This window comes from Capricornis sumatraensis, chromosome 1 (assembly GCF_032405125.1).
Source record: "Capricornis sumatraensis isolate serow.1 chromosome 1, serow.2, whole genome shotgun sequence".
In the NCBI taxonomy this organism is placed as follows: domain Eukaryota; kingdom Metazoa; phylum Chordata; class Mammalia; order Artiodactyla; family Bovidae; genus Capricornis; species Capricornis sumatraensis.
In genome coordinates this window covers 231,602,639-231,622,049 of record NC_091069.1, presented here as the reverse complement: position 1 = coordinate 231,622,049, position 19,411 = coordinate 231,602,639, and the positions used below count along the sequence as shown (strand labels likewise).

The following is a 19,411-nucleotide window of genomic DNA, read 5'->3' as shown; positions in this document are numbered from 1 at the left end:
AACTCAACAATAAAATGAAAACCCAAACTGGCAGGCTTTCTCATTGGTGGTTGAAGATCTCTGATTTCCAACATTGAACAGTTTCCTAAATAGCATTCCTCAGCATGCCACTGTTCTACGTGATGTTGATGGAAATTCTGTACTAATCATTCAGGAAAAGGTGGGTTTGAGCATGTTAAGTAGGATTGCTATTTACAGAAATTTTTAGAATCTTTCATTTATAAGTGAGCATTGTAAACTTTTGAGAGGGAAGCTTTTCTCAAACTTACCTAACCACATGCCCCATCCCCAGCTCCTCAGTGGGACATCCATGATCTTTCCATGGATGTTTGAGTTCCATAGATTTGTTTTCTGATACACCTGGAATGCCATGCCCTGTTATCTAGAGTTAGAATTTATTCATTACATTTCCAGTAAAAGGAAACCAGGGTGTCCAATTCAATTTCCATTCTTCCCTGAACTTTTCTCTAGCTATTTCTACCATGCAAAAGGTGTCAGATTTGCAAAGTTGTTGCTATACTTAGTGTTTTCTTCATCATCTTGGAACATTTGCAAGCTGTTTCTGAGTCACCATCTCTCAAACAGGTCAGCAGCTGGGGCACAGCTGGGAGAGTAAAACTGTTCTCCCCAAACTAAACTAGGTAGAAAAGCTCTGGGCCAACACTGGGGAGTTCTTGCTTGCTTTCTTCTTTCTTTTTTCTTTTTTTCTTTTTAAGAACAACAAGGAGTTACAAATTTAATCCATCAAGAGGCATAGTTAATTTTGATAGCTAGTCTAGTCAAGGCTATGGTTTTTCCAGTAGTCATGTATGAATGTGAGAGTTGGACTGTGAAGAAAGCTGAACGCTGAAGAATTGATGCTTTTGAACTGTGGTGTTGGAGAAGACTCTTGAGAGTCCCTTGGACTGCAAGGAGATCCAACCAGTCCATTCTGAAAGAGATCAGCCCTGGGATTTCTTTGGAAGGAATGATGCTAAAGCTGAAACTCCAGTACTTTGGCCACCTCATGCGAAGAGTTGACTCATTGGAAAAGACTCTGATGCTGGGAGGGATTGTGGGCAGGAGGAGAAGGGGACGACCGAGGATGAGATGGCTGGATGGCATCACTGACTCAGTGGGTGTGAGTCTGAGTGAACTCTGGGAGTTGGTGATGGACAGGGAGGCCTGGCGTGCTGTGATTTATGGGGTCACAAAAAGTTGGACACGACTGAGCAACTGAACTGAACTGAACATCCACTGATGACAAGATAGTCATTGAAGAAAACTGATAGAAAGGAGTTAAGCAAATTTCTGTTTTTTTATTTGGTTGTTTGTTTCTAAGTTAAGGTGAGCTGCACAGTGGTGAGCTTAGCTGGCAGTTAGGGGCCCAGGTTTCTAGCCCCCACTCTGCAGTAGCCCAGTTGAATGACATTTGCAGTAATAGTCCTCAGCTATGGAATGCTCATTAATTCCTAGGTAGTGTGTTGGTCACATTATCCAGTCATTAACTTTTTCAGTCATTATTTTTCAGTTTTTACAACAATCCATCAGTGTAAGTTGTGTTATACCTATTTTACAAGTGAGGATCTAGTGAGACTCAAAGAGAAGAGATGAGTCCAAAGTCACACAGCGAGTAAGCTACAGAGCTAGAATTTGAATGTATGACTCATGGATTCCAAAGATGATGTTTTAACAGAAACAGACTCACAAACTTAGAGAACAAATTTTTCGTTGCCAGGGGGAAGGAGTGGGGAAGGGATAGTTAGGAAGTTTGGGATCAACATGTACACATTGCTATATATAAAATGGATAACCAATAAGGACCTACTGTATAGCACAGGGAATTCTGCTCAATTTTACGTGGCAGCCTGGATGGGAAAGAAGTTCAGGGGAGGATGGATACATGTATATGTATGATAGTATCCTTTACTCTCCATCTAAAACTATCACAACATTGTTAATAGGCTATAATCCAATACAAAATAAAAAGTTAATAAAAAAAACAAAGATGATATTCTTTCTGCTGGTCTCTCACTCAGCCTTTAAATGTTGAAAAGAATGTACATTGCTTGATAAGCTATTTGGGTTGCAGTCTCCTTGTCTATAAAATGAATTGAGGAAAATAGATTGACTGGTTTCTGAGGTCCTAACCATATGGAAAATACTGTATTATCATTAATGACAACAACAATAACAGCTGACACTTCTTGAACAGATACCATGTACCAGACACTATTCAAAGTGCTGCTTATATATTATTATTCCCACTTTACAGATGAGGAAACTGAGGCAACTGTGGCACAGAGAGGTTTCCAACCACACTTGTGGCTTCTCAGCAGTAGCCAAGATTCTTATCGTGGGGTCCTGGGGTTAGTGAAGAGCAAACTAGAGCAAATGTCTCAACCCAAGGTTGAGACAGAGCAGCTGTATAAACCCCCAAACATAAATAAAATGCATGGCTCCTCTCAGGTGGCTGAACCACTGACATGTCAGAAAGTATCTGTATAGAAACGTAACTTTAGTGTTACAAATTTCTTTAGACTCCTAAATTTCAGGGGTTTCTCAGGGTCTTAGAAACCCTCCCTGCCTTTCACTCCCTTTTCCATCTCCTTTTCATTTTAGTTTATCTCCTGAGGGGAATATCAGAACTTACAAATGTTCCTGAAAGAATTTATAATCTATTTCTGGCAAATCTTCCAGAACTATTTTTTTTTTTTTTTTGCCAGCTGATGAGAGCAACACATACTAGATGGTATTTTGGGAAAAAGTGTTAACACTTATAATCTATTTTTCAAACTTTAATTTACTTGGGATACTGGAGATGTTAGTCATTTCACTACTTTGTAGAGAAATAAACTGGGTTCCATTAGAATAAAATATAGAACATGTGTTTCCAGGTAAGGAAAATACCACTGAGGACCCAGCATTGACTTTTTCTGCTGATCTGAGATAAAATGTTCAGAGTATGTCTTAAATATCTGTTGGCCCAGTTCTGGATCCATTCATTTATTTCTCTGAAGTTATTGATGACTTAATAACTTGGTTATGAAAGGCCATCAATAAATGAGGAGAAATAAATGAGTTAGTCCACTATGTGCTCTGCTTGTTCACTGGGGGTTGAAGATAAATGTTCCAAGGGAAGGCCAGCCTTTGCAGCCACCCAGGAACATGAGAAGTATCTGATGAGGCAGCACAGAGGGCAAGCGCCTGGGAGGGCCCAGATGGGCAGAGGACAGCAGGTAGCATCAATTTACCTAGATTATTCTGAAGCTGAGATCAGATCACACCCCAGGACAATGGATGTGAGCAGTCATCAGAAAAATCTGGAACATGGTGATATTTTCTTTATTGCTAGCAATATATCTTCTCTCCTGAGTTCTTGGATGCCAGAGAGGAAGTGGCACACATGTTGGAACAAGCAGAGGATCCAGAAACTGAAGACCAAGATTTGAGTTCTCTCGACTGTCTCCCATTCAATAATAATGATACACTTTCCAACTCTGAGCCTCATGTTTCACAGCTGTAAATGGGAACTGGAGATTCAAGGGCATTGAATCTTAGCTTTTATTTGCCCTTGATACTTCTAAGAGGCAGAGTGTTTGATATATGTGCAATTTCGGGTTCCTTTATTATCCTCTATTTCTGGGAAAACGCACAAATGACCGGGGCATTTGATCTCTTTCCTTTTTCTCCTTAAACAAGGGAATAGATCGGGAAGTGGAGGAACACAGGAGGGAGTGAGTAGTTGTCTTTTAAGTGACCCCTCTAGCAACACCCTAGAGAGGAAGCAAGAGGAAAATTATGAAGGTACTCTTTGTTTTATGCTTATTTGGATCCCTGAGAGAAAACAAAAGGCTCTGGCAAGAAATCTTTGAAAACCAGACACTGAAGCAGGAGGGGATTGTTTGCTGTATTAACCTTAGTGAGAAAGAACTAAGCCAATGTAAATGCATTCCTCTATCAATATTCAAACGAGGGACCTTTGCTAAGTGAACCAGATGAACCTCTGCTCCGGGCTAATCTTATGGGATTGCTCCTCGCTTCATGGGGATTCAGCGGATTAAGAGAGAGAAGATTTTCCTTTCTATTTCTCAAGATTTCGTACTCAATACTAAAGTCAACGGAGGTTGTACAGAATGATGACAATGACAGGTAATTATCATAATAAGTCTGTAGGGTTCCTTATGGTTCCAGAGCACTTTTTCCAGTAGTAAGTGTGAATGGAATTTGATAGCAGTACTTTTGCCCTACCATCTCCCCCAGTTTGGAGTGTATTCATGTGATAATTTCAAATTTATTGCCTTGATTTTATGATAACCAAGGAGAGGACTAGAGTCTCTGTCCCTAAAGGGAAAGATTTCTGGGTTCTAAAGAGGGTGGGCATATACAGTTGAGGGGGAAAAAGGAAATTTTTTTTCAAATTTATGTTTTAAAAAGTAAAATTAATTCTTAGCCTCCACATAGAAAGTATTTTATGCAAACATTTCTACCTTTCCCACACCATGATAAATTCATAAATGTTCCCAAGAAGGTATAGTCAGAAAATACATGCTTAGGGAGAAAAAAAAAATGAAGGAAACAATCAGACAAAGATGAATAAAACTGCCAGGAGGAAACTTAGACAACACAGATATATGACCAGATGGGCTAAACTCATGGTTTCACTACCACAAAAAAAGGATGGGGACTGCTTCAAAAATAATTTTGTCTGTACAAAGGATTCAAGTTAATTCAGTGAAAATAAATTGTTTGGCTCAGGTAAATATAATACTTTGGTGATTTAAAAATATATATTCACAAACTCTTTGGTACCTATTCCTTTAAAAGATGGAGACTTTCTCCCTTGCAGTGTGATCAGGGGCAAGTGGCTTATTTTTCTGAAACTGTTGTATTCTCTGTGAGATGTGGATGCAATACCTACCTCATAGGGCTTCCATGAGAAGCCTTATGTTTCATAGTGCTTCACAAATTGTCCAATAAATAGTAGACATGAGTTTAAAAAAATGGAGACTAATTTCCCTTCCTATTGAGTGTGGACCATACTTAGTGACTCATTTTTAATCAATAGAATGGAGCAGACGGGATGGTGATATCCAAGAGTAGGTCATAAAAAGGCATTGTGGGCTCCTCCTTGCTGTCTGTCTTGAAGCACTGGAGGGAAGTCAGCTGCCATATCGCGAGGACACTCAAGCAGCTCTGTGGAGAGATCTGTATGGAAAGGGCCTGAGTCTCCGTGAAGAGTTAGCAAGGAACTGAGGCCTCTTGCCAACATGCAAGTGGATCCTTCAGCCCCAGGCGAGCCTTCAGATGACTAACTCTGGCCGACATCCTGACTGCAACCTCAGGAGAGACCCTGCACCAGAAACACTCAGCTAATTTGCTCTCAAATTCCTGACCCATAGAAACTGTGAGGTAATAAATGTTTGTTATTTCAAGCATCTAATTTTTGGGACAATTTGTTGTGAAGCAGTAGAAGCCTGATACAACTACATACTACTAATAGAATTATAAGTTCTACAAGTAAAAGGCACTGGAGTTGAAAAGGTACTTTGGAACAAGAAGATCCTAGCTCATGCTATCCCCCAATGACAGAACTCCAAATCACAAACACCATAGCAAGGATAAGGGTCTTACATTTAGACTTGTGATTTGAGTGCTGGGAAAGATTGAAGGTAGGAAGATAAGGGGATGACAGAGGATGAGATGGTTGGATGGCATCACTGACTCTATGGACATGAGTTTGAGTAAGCTCCAGGAATTGGTGATGGACAGGGAAGCCTGTTGGACGTGACTGAGCAACTGAACTGAACTGAACAGAGTGTTATATTTTTGCCTGAAAACGAAATGAAACAGAACAATGTTTCCCTGAACAAAACTATTTTCAAAATACATAATGGCTGATAGAATAACTGGTACCATAAATATGTAATAGAGTTCAGGCAGCAAAGGAGTGTGATCCTTGAAAGAAGGAAAACAAATGAAATGAGCCCTATCTTCTTCTTTTGTTCTCCCAGGAGGCCCTTTCCCAATGGTAGTGTGAAGAGGCAGAGTCCAAGCAGAGAACAATGCAAGCTGAGAACAACAGTTTCATGAGCTGTGGAACCAGAAGCTGAGTTTGGGTATTGTTGCAGTGGCTGGAATTTTTATGTTGTCTTGGGAAAGTTGGTTTAATTCTTGGAACTCCAATTTCATCCTTTATAAAATAGGGTTTAGGACTTGCCTGGTGGTCAACTGATTAAGAATCCATCTGCCAACACAGGGGACATAAGTTCGATCCCTGGTCCAGAAAGATCCCACATGACGTTGGGCAACTAAGCACATGAGCCACAACTACTGAGCCCCTCTGCAGCAACTAGCGAAGCCCACAGGCCCTAGAGCCCATGCTCTCCAATAAAAGAAGCCACTGCAAAGAGAAGCCTGCACTCTGCAGCTAGAGATTAGCCCCTGCTTGCCACAACTAGCGAAAGCACATGCAGCAACAAAGATCTGGTGCAGCCATAACTAACTAAATAAAAGCTTTATTCTTAAAAAAGTGAGGTTTATAATATGTATGTTGATTGGTCAAGTTAGAGAGTAAATGTGATTTTATACATGGTGCCTAATCACTAAATAGTAGCTACCATCTTCTGCTGCCTCTTCCTTGTTATTATTTTTGCTTTGTAAAGCACGAAATTATAGAATCTGCAGGTAAGACATATATGTATATACGTGGAATTTAGTCTTACTCAGTCAAAATAGTAGTGGGTAGGTGGTACTCTTTTCAGTGTATAAGCATGAGTAAGTAAAATCAAAATAAATTCAGTGTTGGCCCCAGAAAAACCCAAGATACTTACTCTGAAACAGTCATTTACCTTTTTCTCACAGAACTATAAGTTGCAATAACATTAAAAACAAATAAACAAAAACTCTCATATGGATCAGATCAATTTTAGAGGCTTCCGAAACCAGGGATCAAACCCGGGTCTCCCGCATTGTAAACAGACGCTTTACTGTCTGAGCCACCAGGGAGGTCTCCCACATTGTGGATTGTCAGCTGAGCTGCAAGGAAAGCCCAAGATTACTGGAGTGGGTAGCCTTATCCCTTCTCCAGGGTATCTTCCTGGCCCAGGAATTGAACTGGGGTCTACTGCATTGTAGACGGATTCTTTACCAACCGAGCTATCAGGAAAGCCCTTTTAGTTCAGTTCAGTCACTCAGTCATGTCCGACTCTTTGTGACCCCATGAATCGCAGCACGCCAGGCCTCCCTGTCCATCACCAACTCCCAGAGTTCACCCAAACTCATGTCCATTGAGTCAGTGATGCCCTTTAGAGGCTAGTATTTTATTTCTGAAATATTTGTTGGTATGTACCATGGGATTCCCTTTCTATGAGGCCAACTCCAATAGCAAGTATGAAAAAATATTGATGATTGTTAAATCTGAGGGACATACTTGTGGGACTCTTTATTCTGTTTCCTATAAGTTTGTTAGAAATACTAGAAAATATTTACAAGGTAAAATTAAATATTACTTAATGACTAGATGACCCTACCATCTGTTAATGAATCTCTTTCCCTCCTGAACCTACTTGTATTTCCAGTCTTGTAACTCCAGATGACTCTGAGCACTAAGTGTCAATTGTGCAGAAGAACAAGTACTTTTATTCTTCTCCAAATGAGCTTTTTCAGATTTAAGGGTGTTCTAGGTTATGGTTTTCTGGGATTTGGCACACAGGTCTTTGTTCACCTGATTCACATGCTCCATATTTTTAAAGAGACTTTGTTGTAGCCCTTTGTGCTAGTCATTTCTGCTGGAGAAATCCTGATTCTTTTAAACTCCCTCTGCTCATTGAAGCTGCCTTTCTCTGGACCTTTCTCAGCTCTGCTTTGACTTCCTTAAGCTACAGTGACAAGAACTGATCTACCCAGGTTACACACAAGCATAAATGACAACCAAAATCAGAATTTCAATAAAGGGATTTTCAGAAGCAAAAATAAAATTGGAAGTTAGCCTTAAGAGAGCACATAGAGGCACAAGCAGAGTGTTAAAAATAAAGTTATATCTGAAAAGAAAATTAACCTCCTTGTTAATTGTTGACAGTTAATTGTTAATCAGTTGACAGGGCTTCCTCAGTGGTAAAGTATCCACCTGCCAAAGCAGGAGTTGTGGGATCAATCCCTGGGAAGGGAAGATCCCCTGAAGAAGGGAATGGCTACCCACTCCAGTATTCTTGCCTGGGGAATCCCATGGACAGAGGGGCCTGGAGGGCTGTAGTCCATGGGGTCGCAAAAGAGTCAGATAATTTAGCAACTAAATAACAACAACAGTTGGCAGAGTTGGAAATGGAAGAAAAATGAGTTTTTAAAAAAGTTGGTTTAAGTTCCAAACCTGCAAGTTTTTGCTTCCATCACACACAGAATGAAATGAATCCACCACCATGGCCAGTGATCTGGCCCCTCTTGGTCTCTCCCACTCCTTCTCCATTTGCTTCCGCCTTGCTCCCTCAGCTCCAGCCACATGGTATGCCTGCGGTGTATGGAGCACACCATAACTCACTGTGACGTCATCCTGCCGTTCCCTCTGCCTGGCCCGTTTACCCAGAGCCTACGTGCACATCTCACTTCTGCACATTGTTCAGGTGTCTAACCAAAGGCCACTTCCTCAGAAAGAAAGCCAGCCATAGCCTCTCCTCTGTTGTTCCCCATCCTCTTCCCTGCTCTGTTGTTATTATTCTCTGAACTGACAGTGCATAGAGGTTTACCACTTTCTTCTCTGTGTCCCCCACTAGAGTGTAAGCTCTGTGAGGGTGAAGACTTTGAATTGGTAACTGATGCATCCTCCTCACACTTAGATGCCTGCCTGACATGGGTGGCTTGTACGAATGAATGAATGAATGAATGAACAGAGGCATGCACATCCATTAAGAGTGGAAGTTCTGGAACCAGATTACCTGGGTTTGAATTGTACCTCTTCTCACTATGTGTCCTTCAGCAGGTTATTTATATTCTCTGTGTACAGTTTCCTTATTTAAAATACAAACATAATAACAGCACCTACCCATAGGATAACCTCAGATATGCAGATGACACCACCCTTATGGCAGAAAGTGAAGAGGAACTAAAAAGCCTCTTGACGAAAGTGAAAGAGGAGAGTGAAAAAGTTGGCTTAAAGCTCAACATTCAGAAAACTAAGATCATGGCATCTGGTCCCATCACTTCATGGGAAATAGATGGGGAAACAGTGGAAACAGTGTCAGACTTTATTTTTCTGGGCTCCAAAATCACTGCAGATGGTGACTGCAGCCATGAGATGAAAAGACGCTAACTCTTTGGAAGGAAAGTTATGACCAAACTAGATAGCATATTGAAAAGCAGAAACATTACTTTGCCAACAAACGTCCATCTAGTCAAGGCTATGGTTTTTCCAGTAGTCATGTTGGACTGTGAAGAAAGCTGAGCGCTGAAGAATTGATGCTTTTGAACTGTGGTGTTGGAGAAGACTCTTGAGAGTCCCTTGGACTGCAAGGAAATCCAACCAGTCCATTCTAAAGGAGATCAGTCCTGGGTGTTCTTTGGAAGGAATGAAGCTAAAGCTGAAACTCCAGTACTTTGGCCACCTCATGCGAAGAGTTGACTCACTGGAAAAGACCCTGATGCTGGGAGGGATTGGGGGCAGGAGGAGAAGGGGACGACAGAGGATGAGATGGCTGGATGGCATCACCGACTCAATGGACAGGAGTTTGAGTGAACTCTGGGAGTTGGTGATGGACAGGGAGACCTGGTGTGCTGCGATTCATGGGGTCACAAAGAGTCAGACACGACTGAGCGACTGAACTGAACTGATACGTTTATCTGGGTAAATGAGTTAACACAGCTGAAGTATTAATATTCAGAAGTGTTAACAACAATAGTTAGCACTCTACAAATACTAGGATGATCATGAAAGATAGCAAGCAGGAAAAAGAGAAGCAATAGTGGTGGCCCTTCTTGGGTAGCAGGAATTTTCTATTGAACTAAGATGACAGGCATGGTGCTCCAACGAGTCTCATCCTTTCTGTAAGGCTTGTGATGCCAAGGACACAGCATCAAGTACGAGGAAAATTTCCTGTCAAGGGGGAAAGTTTGTCTGAGGGTGTTTTTATTTTTATTTTTTTACATTTAAGAGAAATAAATTTCACAGTTGCAATACCTTTCATTTCTTGAAGTGGCACATTTGCATACAGTGTATATTTAAAGTTTAATATCTGCATGTGGAACATGCTTTTTAAAGCTTCTGGGTTTGTAATGGGTAAGAACATAATACCATTCACACTTCCAAGGTGTTACAAGGCAAAAAGAAAAATCGTGACACGGTGGGGGCGGGGGGGGCGGTAGTCGCAGCTGCAAGTTCATGCTTTCCAAAGGCTATTTTACTCTCCAGAAACAGAGGAAGAGGAAATTCCTTCAAGGATATGTATATGTCATTACATATGCTTATTATTGATTTTGAGAGTGATCAAAATTATGATCAGTAATTGCCATAATTATCTGAAAATTTTAGCTTCTGGTAAGTTAAGAATAAGGCAAGCTTCCCTGGTGGCTCAGGGGTAAAGAATCCACCTGCCAATGCAGGAGATGCAGGTTTGTTCCCTGGGTTGGGAAGATCCCTTGGAGAAGGAAATAGCACCCCACTCCAGTATTCTGCCCTGGGAAATCCCATGGACAGAGGAGCCTAGCAAGCTACAGTCCATGGGGTTGCAAAAGAGCTGGACATGACTGAGCAACTGAACAAAAACTAAGAATAAAGTCTTTTTTTCAGAAGTTGACCAGTGCAAAGATACCTGTTTGTTAACGCAAGGCCAATGTAATAAAATGCAAACTGAGTGGAAAAATACAATCCTCCTGAGACTTAAGTTTACGGTCTATAGTCAGAGCAACAGATGCTGATGATAAGCAAAGAGCTGTCAGGAAAAATGAGGGCCTAGAGGTTTTTGACACATGGTTTGAAAAGTCCCCCAAACCCCCTTTGTCCAGGCTAAATGGCAGCTGCACGGGCACTGCGGTTTGTTACTTGTTGCCTGAGCCCACTGTTTCCTGTACTTGACATTGAAAATAAAAATTACTGCAAAGTGTGATGAAAACCTTTATCCAAAATGTAGTTATCTTAGTAGTCAAGCAGCATGAATAAGAACAATTCCAGGACACTTCTTAAAATTAAAACTATTTTTAAGCAGCAGAAGAGCAGGAGAAACCGTGCAAATTACATGGAAATTAGACAGCTCCTTACGTGTCCTCTACAGGAAGCCTCAAGTGAGAAAATTCTTTTAAAGCATTGTGGTCTGTGAAGCTTTGTACAGCTTAGGGAGTGAGTGCAATTTTTTAAGTATAATAACTTAGTATATTGCTGATTATTACTTCCTTTCCCCCCTCTTTGGCTACCAATGAGCTTACTTGTGGCTCAACTTTAGCAAGCATATAGGACCTTATGATCTTTTATTTATGATTTTTTTTTTTACTTCTCTGGTTTTCATCTTCCTGCTTTTATAAATTTTTTAAACTGAATTTTAAAATTCTTAAAAATATTTCACTATTATTTTATCATATGTGGTGGTATAAGCTGCTTCATCAAATTGTTTATGAGATAAGATGGTTTTAATGAGATTAAGTTAGGTAGTCTTCATAAATATAATTTCACTTGATTGTTTTAACAACCTGGAGAAGTAGACATTATTATCATTTGCGTTATATAGATAGGAAAATTAAGATTCAAAGATGTAAAAAGCTTGCCAAAGATCCAAATACCATACACTTTCCACTGTTGTTTAGTCGCCAAGTCATGTTTGACTCTTTTGCAACCCCATGTAGCCTGCCAGGCTCCTCTGTCCATGCAATTTCCTAGGCAAGAATGCTGGAATCGATTGCATTTTCTTCTCCAGGGGATCTTACTGACCCAGGGATTGAACCCACGTCTTCTGCATTGGCAGTTGGATTATTTGTCACTCAGCTACTGGGGTACAATTTTTACTGTATTATGTGGTATATCTCATTTCTCTAAGAACAACAAAAAGTACTTTCAACTGATTAAAAGTATTTTCAGGTAAGAATTATTACTAAATTAACAATGGTGTAAATGAGCAAAAATAAAATACATTGAAATTATAAAAGATAAAATTTAAGCTAGCAGATAATCTTACCAATAATTACATGTAACTATAAAGTATTAGCCAGTTAGTCAGAAGAAGATGAAGAATTTTCTTTGATCAATTTTCTTATTGTATCACTTTTCTTTTAAAGAAAAAGATATAGGAGAAGGACAAAACTTCGATAAAAGCTTTGCTTGAAAGTAGGAGAAGGGATTAGTTGACCTGCATGAGATAAAATGCTTTGTGAAAATCCTAACCAGGAACCCTTCCTGACAACTCATTATAGCCCACCAGTGTAAGGAGACAGTTTTGATCACCTTTCGAAGGTCAATACACTGGCCCTAATCCCAGTGTGCCGGTCACCCCTGCTGGGCTCAGTCCTGCAGTTAGGTGTCTTTTCTGGGCAATAAAGTCAGTGAAAACAGCACCAGCCTGACCTTGGAACACATGTGGCAGAAGAAATTCAAAGTGCATATGAGCCGGATCATTGCCAACTTAATTTTCCAGCCCTTACAGTAGAGCATAGCATCCTTCCTTCTTTGTGTGAACCAGGAAAGCGGCAGCACCTTGCCTGGCAGCACTAACCAGCGACGTCTCATTGATGTAATGGTAGGGAGAAAACGAGATCAAAGAGATGGATTCTTTTCAAATTCAGATAGGATCAGGACACGATTCATTAAGCAGCATCACTTATTTATGATGTTATTCTACCTGTGATTTCATGTCTGTCTACCTGCAATTTCAGCAAAAGGTGCAACATGGCTACAGAGTCGTTAACTTTGGGTACCAAGTAAAAAACAACTAAAGCGAAATTGCTAATGATAGACTTTACTCTGATGTTAGATTCAAGTCCAGAGTTTGGAGACTACACTTCTCTTACTTGAGGCAACAGCATGTTGTCCTGAACTATTTTCCCTTAGGATTTTCAGGCTGTGCTTCTGCAGATTTTTAATGTTTCTGTATTTCTGTATACCTCAACCTGATAAATGAGAAGTCACGCAGGAGAAGCAGGCCCATCTGTTTCGCACCCCACATGTGTTGAATGTGCATCAAATCAATTTCACTGAAATGACCACAGCAAGCAAGCTCCTGGGCAGGGATTTGAACTCCAGCCTGCCTGATTCCAAGAGCCATGCTTTTGCTCCCACATTGCACTTTCCAGGCTTCCTGAGGCCGCAAAGAGGGCACAAGTGTCTGCTGGTGATACAAAGCAGACTAGAGGTGATACAAACGTTATAGATACCCTGAATTCCCACGTATTTTATAGTCATCTGATTTGTTTTATCTGAGGAAACAGCCCCCTTTAGAATGGGGCTTCCTGGCTACGAAACAGAACAGCTCAGGTTGTTGTTCTCTATGCCTCTGCTTTTTTGACTTGCCTGGTGTGAGGAGGGTTCCTCCTTCTGATCTTCCTCCAGGTCTACACCAACCCTGTTAAAGAGAAGAGAGAACTGGTAAGAATCTTGTGCAGATGAGATGAGACAGTCTCTTAGGTCAGACCACCTGAACCAAAGAGAGTACGAATCAGAGGACTGGTTTGGCAGAAAACCCTCGTACCTCTCCGTGAATCCAAGGCACATCAAATAGATTTATGGGAAAAGGAGAGCTCGCACAGCTGGGCCTCTGTACAGCTGGCGGAACGGAGCACCGACAGCTGTTCCCCACTGCTGTCTTTCCCAGCAAGAGAATCTGGGAGCGAAGCCCTCAGGGAAAGACCTCCAGGGCCCCCAAACAGGGCTCCTGGAGGGAGGGCCACCTGCTTCTCTGGCAGGACTCACTGGCCACACTGCTTCGGGGATGTGGGGGCCCGGGCTGCAGCAGGCTTCCCAGGACAGAAACAAACAACAGAAAAGGTTTTTTTAGTTGCTTTATAATATTGTATTTAGGGGAAAATCTGATCTTTCGTCCAGATGCTCATGGAGGCTGGCAAGTAGGGAGGATCCAGGTTTGTGGGACTTATATGATTTAGGGGGCTCTCTTTAAGCAAATTAATGCAAAAATACAAATACAAAATGAGGTATGAAAGTGACTGTTTACAAAGAGAAAATAAATTGTAACACAATAAATAATTTTAAAATCTGTGCAACAGACATCTTGAAATCTATAAGATGTATAATGTTCTAATTAATTTACTGTCTGATACACCTCTAAAATAACTTTTCCTCCTGAGTTTTGCCTGTATACTTTCTTACTCTGTTTACATGATATAATGACATCATATAAGAGAGAACGGGAAGATGAGGTCGTCTTTCCTCCAGCAAGACTGATGGAAATTATTAATAATTGGGAGTCATTATAGCATGCTTCCTTACACAGACACACTTGCTGTGTACAATACCGCTAAAGATTAATACCCTGAAAAGACAAGATTTCTGATAAATTTCCCTTCAGGCGATTCTCATCAACACTACTACCCAGTGCATTTATCAGTGTAAGTGCTGCATGACTGAATATAAGTATTCTTGAATTTCCATTTTGACAGCACATTGATGAGAACGGAATCCTCCACTTGGAATTTTACACATCTCACAACTGGAAGAGTTTTCCGCAGACTAGTTCCTGGCTCAGGGCATTTCAAGCCTTGTTTTTCCTCCACTAACCGTACAGTTGCGAAGCCAGGTACCATAGAGCACATTCCACTGGGGCTCAGCCTCGTGGCTCTGTTCTGTGAGCGGTCCCTGCAGAAGGACCAGCAGTGACTTGCCCTTCACAGAGTGACAGCAGACCACAAAACCCCACTGAGTATAAGCTGAATGTATGCCCGATTCAGTTTCCCCTTGGTCAGACCCCCAGATGCCCAGGGCCACACCAGAGCCATCTGACCGGGGCGAAGTAAGCCTGAGAGGAAACAGTAGTAGAAAGAAACAGCGATCCAACCCCAACAGTGGTTAAACTCTATTCCTTTTGCAAACCTTACAAAAACATAGGACCCTGGGAACACAATGCTGGGGCTCTTCCCAGGGCCTTGGAAGGGCCGGAGCACGTGAGGGCCTGGAGCTTGAACTTCCTCTGCTCTGGGCAGTGGGCCTCTGCCTGTGGCAGGCAGGATGGGGTGGGGGGTGGTGGCTCAGGGCCTCAGCCACCTGCTCGAGCTCCGCCAGAGCCTTTCCTGAGAACGCCACAACCTCCAGCGCTTTGGAGTCTTTCCTCGCCCTCCTGCCCCCGGAAACTCTTCTTTGGTGCTCCAGTTCTGTTCTCTGGGTGGGGGAGGGGAGGCAGGTGGCAGGCACCAGTCCCGCAGATGTGCTAGCCTGTGAAAGGAAGGCCGCAGTGCAGAGGCGGCCGGTTTCAAACACCTCTGATTCTTCTAAGACTAGTGACCTCTGGGCCTGAAGGGCCGCTTCTCGCTAACCCAGGGGGAAGTGGGTAGCTGTTTACTGTGTGTGGAATCTTTAGGCTTTCAGGCAACTGGAAAGAGCCTCTGGTGGCGGCTAACCTTTGATTTTCTTAGAGTAGAAAGAGCCATTTGACCTGTTTTATTGAAGTTGGGGGAGAGAAGGATGAGGGGGAGAGGGAAGGGGGTCAGGAAGGAGAAAGGAGGGGCCTAGAGGGATGCGAAGAAGGGAGGGGGAGGCGGGGAGGTGGGAGGGGGAGGGGAGGGGGAGGGGAGGGGGAGAGGGGGGAGGTGGAGACCGGGAGGGGGCCCGGAAGAGGATAGAGGGGGTGGGATCCTGAGGAAAGGAGGAAGGAGTAGGGGAGGCGGAATGGAGGGGAGTTGAGGCCCAGCCTTCTGAGGTGAGTCTAGGCAATGAGCCTGCGGTGCGGCTGACCTGAGCCCAGCCTCTGTGAACAGTGGGCCCCAGGCCCCCCTTCTTGTGTCTCTGGTGGACCTGAGTTCTCTGCAGGAGCCTTTATTACTGAGTAAGTCTGAACCCCTCCCCAGCCCCAGGAGCTAACCAGCACCCATGCAGGCTGCGAACTGGACTGAGGGCCCTGAATTTTCCACGGCTGCATCTGTTTAGGGCCCCTTTTTTTCAGTTCTCTGTCTAGAAAACTGGAGGGAACAAAAGTCACATTTCACAAGAAACCCAACGTTTAAAGTCGGAGGCAGCACTGAGATTTTCCACTGACATTTAGGCTTTCCTCCCCAGCAGCCATCACAGTAGACCAGGCTAGTTTCAGTTATTCCAGAAGCCAGATGGAAGAGAGGAAGGAGAGGGGACAGTTTATGTCTTTCAGTTTTATGCGGGACTCCGTGAAGAGCATCTCGGGGGTCCAAGAGATCTGCTTTCTCAGAGGAAGAACATGTCTCCTCCCCACCTCCCATTTCATGGAAGCTCAGCATCTGCTCCTGAGGCCAGGCCTGCTGTCTTCCTTGCCTAGAGCAGACTAGACATCTCAAGGAACTTGGGTTTTCCCTGGTGGTTCAGTGGCTAAGAATCCACCTTCCAATGCAGGAGATGAAGGTTTGATTCCTGGATGAGGAGTCAAGATCCCACATGCTGTGGGGCAACTGAGCCCGCGTCCTCTGGAGCTCCCGAGTAGCAATCAAAGTTCCTGAATGATGCAGTGTAGATCCTGTGTGCTGCAACTAAGACCCAACACAGCCAAATAAATAAATATTAAAAAAAGTCCCATGAGGCTTGAGGAAACAGAACCCTATGTGAGTGTGAGTTATTTCCCTTCTGGGGCAACTAGGAGAACAGAGAAGACGTGGTCCCTGTCCTCACAGGGCATACAGTTGGGTAGATCTAATTTTTAAAAAATCTGAAAAGTTTATTATAATTTAAGGGCTGTGAAGGAAAGGCACCAAAGAGTGAAGCCTTCTCTCACTGGTGATTTTGGCTTCTTTTGATAGGAATCTTGCTAAAATATATTACCTGGCTCCCTGCCTCCTTAAACACAGTGTGATGGGGGTAACTCGGAGCTTTACTGGAGGTCTCAGGATCGCCACCGGCCCCATAAAATCTAACACTCACTGTGTTATAATGATTTCCAAGAGGCAAGTGAACCTCTTTATGCCCATATTAAATGGTCCCTGGCTACTATTCTTTTTCTTTTTGAAACTCTTGTATCTGCCAATTAGATTTCCTGCCTGCAACAATATGTCAGCATATTAACTCTGTGCTCGCCTTTTTATTTTTTATATTTTTTTCATTATGGCTTATCATAGGATATTTTAAAAAATTTATTTGGTTTCTGCCATACATCAACCGTATTAGCCATAGGTGTATATATTTAGTATGACAACCTGAGGGTCAGATTTAGTACATTTTTTCTTTTTAAGTTTATAATACATACACATGTGTGACAATATAATATAATTGAAGCCTTCTAGAAGGGCTTCTGAGAGAATAGCTTGTCTTCTGCTACACCCTGCACACCCACAGACCAACTGTCCACCCCCACACTCCCCCGACCCCCATATTGCCTCTGAGGGCAGTTTTCTGCATTTTCTCGATTGTGATGTGTATACTGGCATCAGTGTGCATGGCACATACACACAGCATCCCCAGGGGTAAGCCAACATGCCAGTTGCATCTGTATCTCTTACTCTCTTCTTTGAGAAAGCAAATCAGAGTGTGCAAGTAACCCTGTAAAGGGTTACCCTTGAGTCCCCTCACTTTTATGCATAAGATCACCTACATGCTATGGGATTTTGAGAGATTATTAGAAAGAAGACACCACGTCACCCTGGCATGTGGCACCACATGTGTATACAGCAGCTCCCCAGGCGAGATCACGGGTGTGTGGGATAAAGGACAACCCCTGAGGGGATATCCTAGTTTCTTCAGCACCTTTCCCACAGCCTTGAACTGCCCTTTCTGCTCTTCTGACCTGGAGGCAGTGCCTCAGGGCTGGTAACTGGATGTGTCCTTGTTTCTGAGCCTCAGTGCCCAGTGTGGCCCCTGTGCTCTGGCCCTGCCTAGATCAGTGCCTCTTCCATTGACTGAACACTCTCTGTAAACTCCAGTTGGTGGCTGGGCCATGCTGGCCATCCCTGGCCATCTGTGATGCCTTGCCTCTTTTTCTGAACCTCCTCCTCCTGCCCTTCCTCTTCTGATCACCATCGTGAACTATCCATCTTGTTGCGCTAACTTCATTCAGACGCGCCATCACTTAAAGTTTTCACTGACTGGGATGGCAAGTAGCCGTACATCTTCTGTTCTGTCCTCTGCTTCCTGACAGAACCCCTCCTGGGGCACCTGTGATTGTCCTGCTGGCCCACCCTCTTTTCTCCTGAGGTTAGAGCCAGCCATGCGGCTAGCCAGCGCTCTTCAGGAGACAGCAGCCTTGGCTGGAATCCCAGACTCAAGGTCACCCTGTGGCCATTGAGGGGTGAGTGGACCCAGTTGTTAAGAGTTTCTTTGCTGTGTGACCTGCATTGCTCACTGCCTAGGTTTTCTGGTTAGTACAATGGGGATAATGATGGAACTTGCTTCCTAGGGTTGCTGTGTGTGTGTGCTTAGTCATGTCTGACTCTGCGACCCCATGGACTGTAGCCCACCAGACTCCTCTGCCCATGGGATTTCCCAGGCAAGAATACTGGAGTGGGTTGCCATTTCCTTCTCCTAGGGTTATGGTCAAGATTAAATGAAAATACTTGTAAAGTGTTAGCTTAGGGCCAGGTACCTACTGAGCTCTTAAGACATGTTAGCAGCTATTGTCCATGTTATTATTATTTACAAATAATCGTTCTTTCCAGAACCTCTTTATTGTCTGCTCATTTTTATCTTTTGGCTACACTGCCTGGCATGTGGGATCTTAGTTCCCTGACTAGGGACTGAACCTGCGTCCCCTGCACTGGCAGGGTAGAGTCTTAACCACTGGACTGCCAGGGAACTCCCTAGGTTATAATTTTTATTATTATCAGTGCTTTTAAAATCAGCGGGGCCAGAGCTCAGTACTGCCGTGCTCACTGCTCAGCCCTTCTAGTTCCTGATTCTGCACTGGGCAAACCTCTGGTGTAAACTAACAGCTACAGTGGAGCCACAGGTAGTGGCCAGGGCACAGCCGGGATTTCCGGTTTCACAGTAAAATATCAGTTCTATTTATGCAGCTTCCCACACTGGGAATTCATTCACAGTTTACTGCTAGACTAGGGAGGTGAGAAGGCAACAAAGAAGGAAAGGAAGGAGTTTAGAGAGCAAAGGGAAAGAAGGGAAGAATGAACAGAAAGAGAGCAAAGAGAAAGCAGGTAAAAAGGAAACAATACATTATTATAAAGAGTAGGTAACGTGCTATATGCAAAGTCACTTCAGTTGTGTCTGACTGTTTGCGACCCCGTGAACTGTAGCTCGCCAGGCTCCTCTGTCCATGGGATTCTCGAGGCAAGAATGCAGGTGTAGGTTGCTCTGCCCTCCTCCAGGGGATCTTCCCTACCCAGCGGC

The 19,411-nt window shown here is 43.2% G+C and overlaps 1 protein-coding gene across 1 annotated transcript in view; it reads right to left on the bottom strand.

Moving 5' to 3' along the window:
- The window catches only part of SLC9A9 (solute carrier family 9 member A9), a 649,412-nt gene that overhangs the window by 119,814 nt on the left and 510,187 nt on the right, over positions 1 to 19,411 (bottom strand). Inside the window, exon 13 of the mRNA XM_068974483.1 lies at positions 13,460 to 13,511. Coding sequence (XP_068830584.1) covers positions 13,460 to 13,511 — 52 coding nt within the window. The remainder of the gene's footprint in view (positions 1 to 13,459; positions 13,512 to 19,411) is intronic.